The sequence below is a fragment of the Chaetura pelagica genome, unplaced genomic scaffold, assembly GCF_000747805.2.
Source record: "Chaetura pelagica isolate M959 unplaced genomic scaffold, ChaPel_1.0 scaffold625, whole genome shotgun sequence".
Classification (NCBI taxonomy): domain Eukaryota; kingdom Metazoa; phylum Chordata; class Aves; order Apodiformes; family Apodidae; genus Chaetura; species Chaetura pelagica.
In genome coordinates this window covers 152,312-160,908 of record NW_009953499.1, presented here as the reverse complement: position 1 = coordinate 160,908, position 8,597 = coordinate 152,312, and the positions used below count along the sequence as shown (strand labels likewise).

Here is an 8,597-nt window from a genome sequence, read left to right as displayed (position 1 = left end):
AACAACCACAGCTGGAGGAGGGGAACCCCTCCAGTTGGATTGATTGAACCAGGCTGAAAACAACCCAGCTGTGAACACCTCCAGAACATCTGCAGGGGCTGCAGGGAAGTGGGGCCTGGGCATCACAGCTGGGACCCCCCCCAAAAGGGGCTCTGGAAACCTTTCCTCTCCTGGAGGCAGGTTTTTTTGGAGTAGGGAGAACCCACCCACCCTCCAGGAGCTTTCCCTGGAGGAGCTTTGGGGGAGCAGCAGGATTTCCAGCTGGTGGGGGCCAAGATGCAGCCCCCCCTGAGGTCCCAGCCCAGCTTTGCAGCTCCTGCTGCTCTCTGGGGGGGCCACGGGGGGGGTTGATCCAAAGGAACCCAGAGCACAACCAACTCAGAGGAACATCTCTGCCCTTCTTCACCCTCCCTTGCCAGGCCCTCCTGGCCACATCTCAGGTATTTCCTGCTCCTGGATCCCATCCCAAGCATCCAGGAGCAGGAGGTGACGTTGGGTTGTCCTTTGTCCATGACCCTTGGGGCATTTCCTTGGGGGTTATTAAGGGAAAAGGGAGGAAGTCAGTCGGGTGACAAGGGAACAGAGCCCTGGCCAAATAAAAACCCTCCCCCCCAGAGCCAACAGCCACAAGTGGCTGCAATTGGTGTTGAATTTGACAATCGGGCCGTGGGAAGAGCAGGGATTTATTTCAAGATGTGGTTTAAGTCATGTGGGCTGGGGAGCAGCAGAGTCCTGGGGGAGCAGTTAATTCCCAGCTCGGATCTGCTGCTGGCACCAGAGGCACGAGGACCAACAGCTGTGGCTGGGCCTGGAGCTGCTGGGAAGGGTCTGTTCCTGCTCCTGGGCTGCTCCGGGTTTCTGGCATGTGGGGTGTCCAGCCCTGCCAGGGGAGCTGAGCTGGGGGGCAGCCACGTTCTGGGCATGGGGAAGTAGAAGGAGGAATCCTCATGGAATCCCAGGCTGGGTTGGGTTGGAAGGGACCTTAAAGATCATGTAGATCCAACCCCCTGCATGGGCAGGGACACCTCCCACCAGCCCAGGCTGCTCCAAGCCCCATCCAACCTGCCCTTCAACCCTGCCAGGGATGGGGCAGCCACAGCTTCCCCGGGCAACCTGGGCCAGGCTCTCACCACCCTCACACCAAAGAATTTCCTCCTCATGTCTCACCTCAATCTCCCTCTTCCAGTTTTCATCCATCCCCCTCATCCCATCCCTCCCTGCCCTTGTCCCAAGTCCCTCCCCAGCTTTCCTGGAGCCCCTTCAGGCACTGGAAGCTGCTCTAAGGTCTCCCTGGAGCCTTCTCTTCTCCAGGCTGAACCCCCCAACTCTCCCAGCCTGTCCCAGAGCTGCTCCAGCCCTGGGATCATCTCTGTGGCTCCTCTGGCCTCTCTCCAACAGCTCCATGTCCTTCTTGTGTTGGGGACCCCAGAGGTGGCCCCAGCCCTGCAGGGGGGTCTCAGCAGAGCAGAGGGGACAATCCCCTCCCTCAAGAGAGATCCGGGGGCAGCAGGACAGGGCCTGTGCTTGGAGCCATTCAGACCATCACATTTGCACCCCATGGCCAGGATGAAAATGCTGCCCTCCCTGGAGCAGAGCAGACCCTGGTGGGGACCCCCCCTCCTCCTTGGTGGCAGGTTGGATGGGGCTTGGAGCAACCTGGGCTGGTGGGAGGTGTCCCTGCCCATGCAGGGGGGTTGGATCTGGATGATCTTGAAGGTCCTTCCAACCCATTCCATGATTCTCCACAGCCACGACCAGTCCCTGCCTGAGGGGACAACCTTGGTGGCAGATGTCAGAGCTGATATTTGCTGGTGTCCCCACCAGGTGCTGAACCTGTTCCTGGCCCTGCTGCTAAGCTCCTTCAGTGCTGACAGCCTGGCAGCCTCGGATGACGACGGGGAGATGAACAACCTGCAAATCGCCATCGGCAGGATCACCAGGGGCATCCACCTGCTGAAGTCCTCCCTCCTCACCCTGCTCAGGAGGCTCTGCAAGGGCAAGAAGGTGGCCCCGGAGGAAGAGCAAGAGCACAGCAAGAGGGACAACTCCGTGCTCAACCACCTGGACGTTGGGCAGGAGCCCAAGGCTGAGTATCTGGACGGAATCGCCGGCAAAGAGCGGCTGCTCATGGATGAGCTGGACCACATGAACTTCATTAACAACCCCAACCTGACAGTGCAGGTCCCCATCGCCTCCGAGGAGTCTGACCTCTATGATGAGACCAGCACCCAGTCTGAGACGGAGGATATCAAGGTAAGAAAAGCAGCTGAAGGGGTTTTAACCCCCCCAAAATACCTGGGGTTGGCACATCCTTGCTGTGCTGCCCAAAGAACAGGGCCAAGGAGATGCTGGGAGGGCTGGAGCAGCTCTGGGACAGGCTGGGAGAGTTGGGGGGTTCAGCCTGGAGAAGAGAAGGCTCCAGGGAGACCTTAGAGCAGCTTCCAGTGCCTGAAGGGGCTCCAGGAAAACTGGGGAGGGACGTGGGACAAGGGCAGGGAGGGATGGGATGAGGGGGATGGATGAAAAGTGGGAGAGGGAGATTGAGGTGAGACATGAGGAGGAAATTCTTCCCTGTGAGGGGGGTGAGAGCCTGGCCCAGGTTGCCCAGGGAAGCTGTGGCTGCCCCATCCCTGGCAGTGTTGAAGGGCAGGTTGGATGGGGCTTGGAGCAGCCTGGGCTGGTGGGAGGTGTCCCTGCCCATGCAGGGGTGGGACTGGATGGGCTTTAAGGTCCCTTCCAACCCAAACAGGTCTGGGATTCTGTTAATGATGCTGGTTTGGTCACTTGTAGCTTTTCCACAATGTGTGACATGGACCAAACTTGGGTTTTTCAACCCAGCTTTTCCTGGTGTAAACTGAGGGGGGATCTGAGGAGGTTTTTGGCCTGTTTTGGGTCAAATTCTGGACTTCTTGCTGACATGAGGTGAACTCACTGCCTTGCAGAGCTGGTGCAAGGGTCAAAGCTCTCAGCTTGGGGTAAAGATGTTCCAGAGGGATCTGATGCCAGGAAAAGTGCTGATGGCACTAACATTGGATCTACTGCTAATGCCTCTGAGGGCATCATGGGGGGGATGGAACCAGATGGAGGAGCTTAGCACGAGTGAACAGCAACACAGAGCATTTGGGACCCAGAGTGGAGGAGACACCTGATGCTCTGGTGTTGAAGCCCTTGGAGGGCTCCTGGGACACTGATCAACTCAGTGCCCTGAAGAGGGTGAGGGGGAGATGTGAGACAAGAAACTTGGGAAGACCCAAGTGGACACACAAAGGAGGGTGAGGGGCTGGTGGGAAATGGCTGCTCCATCTGAGGTGATGGACCTGGTTTGGCTTGGGGTGTGCTGCAAAAACAGGGGACAATCCTGCTCTCCTGGTGGTTTTTTAATTAATAGTGTTGTTGTTGTTGTTTATTGCTTGTTTTTGTTGGGAAAAGAAGGTGTTTTCAGCAGTCAGGGCTTCAGGAAGGAGGTGGCAGGGGTGGTGGTGGCTTGATGGGACCCACTGCAGACCTGCTGCTGAACTGGGCTCAGGAGGGACAAACGTGCCTGGAGCACCCGGGTCAATGGGATCACAGAATCCTGGACTGGTTTGGGCTGGAAGGGACCTTCAAGATGATCTAGATCCACCCCCTGCATGGGCAGGGACACCTCCCAGCAGCCCAGGCTGCTCCAAGCCCCATCCAACCTGCCCTTCAACACTGCCAGGGAGGGGGCAGCCACAGCTTCCCTGGGCAACCTGGGCCAGGCTCTCACCGCCCTCACACCAAAGAATTTCCTCCTCATGTCTCACCTCAATCTCCCTCTTCCAGTTTTCATCCATCCCCCTCATCCCATCCCTCCCTGCCCTTGTCCCAAGTCCCTCCCCAGCTTTCCTGGAGCCCCTTCAGGCACTGGAAGCTGCTCTAAGGTCTCCCTGGAGCCTTCTCTTCTCCAGGCTGACCCCCCCAACTCTCCCAGCCTGTCCCAGAGCTGCTCCAGCCCTCTCTGGCTGCTCAGCGTGTGTAGGGAGTAAAAATCATCTCCCAGCCACTAAAAACCAGTTCACCCCATTATCACTGATGGTTTTGGTGGGTCAATGTTGCCCAAGGTGCAAAGCAGGGGGGGTGTTAACAACCTAGCAGTGAACAACGGGCTGGTCCCTGAAATCATCCCAGGAAATCATCTATTAATTAGAAATCAAGTGCTAATGAGCATCTGAGTTGGTCCTCAGGGGAGATTCCTGCTTCAAGAGCTGCTCATGGAGGGAAAAACCTCCTTCCTGGGAGGGTGGCAGAGCCCTGGGACAGGCTGCCCAGGGAGGTGGGGGAGTCTCCATCCCTGGAGACATTCCCAGCCCTCCTGGACGTGTTCCTGTGGGATCTGCTCTGGGGGATCCTGCTCTGGCAGGGCTTGGATGGGTGATCTCCAGGGGTCCCTTCCCACCCCACCACTCCGTGTCTCCACTGTTCACATGCTGGTGATCAGCTCCAGGTGGAGCCAAAGCCCAGGACACCTCCTGGCCAGGGACACCAGCTGCTGGGAGTTGCAAACTGGAGGTTTTTCTCCAGTTTGGCTGCTCGGGAAACACCCAGAAATGGTCCTCAGCTTCTCTCCGGGGCCAAGGGACTTCTCAGGGTGATAAGACATCACAGGGTGGCTCCTCTCCCCGAGATCCTCTGTGTCTGCAGTGGGTTCCTGGTGGGGCAGCAGGGCTGGGGTGCTGGCAGGGGCAGAGCTGGTGCTCAGGGCTCTTCTCGGGGAGCTTCTCCTCAGCCCCCAACCCTGCCAGGTCCCCTGAGATACCCTGGGCTGTGTATGTCACCAGGGTGTCACTAAGGGGGGGTTACAAGACGAGTCTGGGTGCTGGCAAGGGTGGGGAGAGCCCCGGGTTTGGGTGGGAACACCCAGTCCAGGCTGGAGGTGCTTGCCCAGGTGGGATGGACACTGCTCTACAAACCTGCTCACAGGTGCTGGGAGGGGTTTCAGGATCATCCAGGATGGGGTTTGGGGGCCACGTGGTGGGACTAGCACAGTTCTTCTCCCTGTCCCACCTTTCCCAGCCTGCTGGGCTGATCCCTCCCCACCTCCTGCCTTTCCAGACTTGTTCTGGAGGCAGAAGGTTCCCGTGTCCTTCCCGGGGTCACAGCTTGGCTGGCTCCACACCAAGGCCTCCTCATCCCCCTGTGTCCCCCCAGTCCTGGCCAAGGGTGGCCCCACTGCTCCTGCAGAGCCACCAACCAGCACCTTGTGCCACCACTGCCCTTGTGTCCTGCTCCTCAAAGGCCACATCCTGCGTGTCCCCAGCACGCAGCAGATGGGTCCCCAAAGCCTCCTGGGGTGCTTGTGGCCCCAGAAGCTCCAGCAAGACCTCAAATTCCCCCAGGGGATCTTCTCTGGCTTGTTGAGGTGGGAGCAGCTCCTTCATTCCCTCCCAAAAGCACCTTGGGGGTCCTGATCTCCTTCCCATGCAAACCAACCCCCCCCTGCACTGGGGGTTCCCAGGCACCAGCACCTGCTCCCAGGTTGGACAGGCAGGTAGATCTGGGGATCTTCTCCTTTCCCAAGTGCTGCAGGGCTCAGAAAACCAAAACAACTCATCATCATAAAGGAGGAAAAAAAATCCCAGGGCCTTGCCAAGGTTTTCTCTCATTCCCAGCACCCCTGAGACCTGCTGAGGGTGTCTGGGAACCAGCCAAGCTGGGCCTTCCTGTGGGATGGAGCCAGAGAGAGGGATTTGGGATGCAAGCATGAAGCTGGGGTGGACCTCAGCCTAGGAGCCCTTTGGCATGAGCTGGGGCAGCAGGATCTGGGAGAAGTGCCAGGGTGGCCTCCTGGGTTTCTGCAGGACTGAAGGGTGTTTGGCAGAGGGGTCCTTGGGTGGTGGCATGAAGAGGTGGAGGAGGTGAGAGAATGAACCTGGCCCAGGTTGCCCAGGGAAGCTGTGGCTGCCCCATCCCTGGCAGTGTTGAAGGGCAGGTTGGATGGGGCTTGGAGCAGCCTGGGCTGCTGGGAGGTGTCCCTGCCCAGGCAGGACTGGATGATCTTGAAGGTCCCTTCCCACCCAAACCAGGCTGGGGTTGTAAAATCAGCCTGAGGTGATGGTACAAGGGGATGGGAGAGGGACCTACTGTGGTGGGAGGAAGGTTGGGGTCAGGGGACCTTCTGCTCCTCTGAGCCTGGATGCAAAGCTCGTGCAACCAATGATCCTCCAGGGTTTGCAGCTCTAGGTAACTCAACAGTTTCTCCCTGGGCTGCATTTTAGTGGGAAAGGGGCTCAGAGCAGCCTTCAAGCAAGAAGGTCCCAGCAGCTGGGTCCCTCAGTGGGGACAAGAGCTGGAGGCATCACCAGCCCCAGCTCATCCCTTCTGCAGGATAACCCAGCCTGAACAAGCCAGGGATGGTTTGGGTTGGAAGGGACCTTCAAAGCCCACCCAGTCCAAACCCCTGCAGTGAGCAGGGACATCTTCAACCAGACCAGGTTGCTCAGAGCCCCATCCAACCTCACCTTGGATGTTTCCAGGGCTGGGGCATCAACCACCTCTTTGGGCAACCTGGGCCAGGGTTTCACCACCCTCGTGGTACAAAATATCTCTCTGAGATATAATCCAAACTCTCTAATGAATATCAAACTAATTGAAGCTCCCTCCCTCTGCAGCAGCCCCTCTCCAGTGACAACGCCTCGTCCCTGTGCAGCACAGTGGACTACAAACCCCCCCAGCCTGAGGAGGAGGAGGTGGCAGAAGAAGCTGAGGAGAGCAACGAGCCTGAGGAGTGTTTCACCGAGGGTGAGGGACCAGGGGGACCCCAGGGACTGGGCTATGGAGGGGACACTGCCAACCAGTCCTTCCAGCACAGCCACCCCCAGGCTCACTGACCTCAGCCCAGACTCTCAGATCTTCCCATTGCCACCATGGAGATGATCCCCATGGGGATCCCCTCTTCCATGGGCATCCCCAAGCCCAGCAGGACCCAGCCAGGAGGGTTTCAGAAGACAAGAAAAGCCCAGAGAGTGTCGTGGGGGTGGAAAGGTCCTGGCCAGGAGGTAACTCCCAGCTCTCTGTCCTGTTCCCCAGCCTGTGTGAAGAGGTTTCCCTGCCTCTACGTGGACATCACCACAGAGAAAGGGAGGATCTGGTGGAACATCAGGAAAACCTGCTTCCGCATCGTGGAGCACGACTGGTTTGAGACCTTCATCGTCTTCATGATCCTCCTCAGCAGTGGGGCACTGGTAGGTCCCACCTTTCACCCTGTCCTGTTTGCTCTCTAGCAGCTTCCCCAGCTCGGTGGGTGCCCAGGGAGGTGGGCAGAGCCCAGGCAGGAGGTCTGGGCATCACCTGGTGGTGTCTGCTCTGCAAATCAAAGAACCACCCAATAGACTCCTTTGGGTTGGGAAAGACCTTCAAGATGCCCCAGCCCAACTCTTCCCCAGCCCTGCCCAGGCCACCCCTGCCCCGTGTCCCTCAGCACCATCTCCAGGGCTTGGAAACCCCTCCAGGGATGGGGACTCCCCCCCTGCCCTGGGCAGCCTGGGCCAGGCCCTGACAACCCTTGCCAGGGAGAAACTGTTCCCAAGGTCCAACCTCAGCCTCCCCTGGCACAACTTGAGGCCGGTTCCGCTGCTCCTGCCCCTTGTTCCTGGGGAGCAGAGCCCGACCCCCCCTGGCTCCAACCTCCTCTCAGGCAGCTGCAGAGCCAGCAGGTCTCCCCTCAGCTCCTTGGCTCCAGGCTGGACACCCCCAGCTCCCTCAGCTGCTCCTGCTCACACTTGTGCTCCAGCCCCTTCCCCAGCTCCCTTGCCCTTCCCTGGACACGCTCCAGCCCCTCCGTGTCCTTCTTGTCCCCAGGGGCCCAGAACTGACCCCAGGATTCCAGGTCTGGCCCCACCAGTGCCAGCACAGGGGACAATCCCTGCCCTGCTCCTGCTGCCCAGTGGTGGAGTCCCCATCCTTGAGGGGATTTCAGACACATGGATGTGGTGCTGAGGGACATGGGGCAGTGGTGACCTTGGCAGTTCTGGGTTCATGGTTGGACTTGATGATCTTCAAGGTCTTTTCCAACCCCAACAACTCCATCATTCTATGATTTGCTTCAGTGAAGTTTTTGCTCCAGGACCAACATGGGTCTCCAGAGCCAACATGAACTTGGAAACAAAGATTCAGCCCCCCATGCTGGGCAGGTGCTGCAGGAGGTGCCACCCATGGTTAGGGTGTCAGGCTTTCAAGGGGAGCAGGGACAGTGCAGGGCTGGGTGTCCTGAGCCAGGCAGGGGGTCTGCTGGAAGGATGACTGTCACGTAGCTCCACACCTCTTCCAGGCTTTTGAGGACATCTACATTGAGCAGAGGAAGGTGATCCGCACCATCCTGGAATACGCTGACAAGGTCTTCTCCTACATCTTTGTCATTGAGATGTTGCTCAAGTGGGTGGCTTATGGCTTCAAGGTCTACTTCACCAATGCCTGGTGCTGGCTGGATTTCCTCATCGTTGATGTAAGTGTGGTCTGCTGAGCACCTGGGGGGTTTGGGGGTGGTTGTTGGGGGTGATCCCACCCTGCATCTGAAGGGCAATGGGGTGGTTGTGAGATGGGGGCTCAGACCTTTGCTCCAAATAAAGGTCCTCAGCAGG

At 58.6% G+C, this 8,597-nt stretch overlaps 1 protein-coding gene across 1 annotated transcript in view; it reads left to right on the top strand.

Moving 5' to 3' along the window:
* SCN4A (sodium channel, voltage-gated, type IV, alpha subunit) overlaps positions 1-8,597 on the top strand; it is a 35,914-nt gene that overhangs the window by 18,219 nt on the left and 9,098 nt on the right. Inside the window, exons 15-18 of the mRNA XM_009999324.1 lie at positions 1,825-2,253; positions 6,630-6,759; positions 7,048-7,202; positions 8,288-8,461. Coding sequence (XP_009997626.1) covers positions 1,825-2,253; positions 6,630-6,759; positions 7,048-7,202; positions 8,288-8,461 — 888 coding nt within the window. The remainder of the gene's footprint in view (positions 1-1,824; positions 2,254-6,629; positions 6,760-7,047; positions 7,203-8,287; positions 8,462-8,597) is intronic.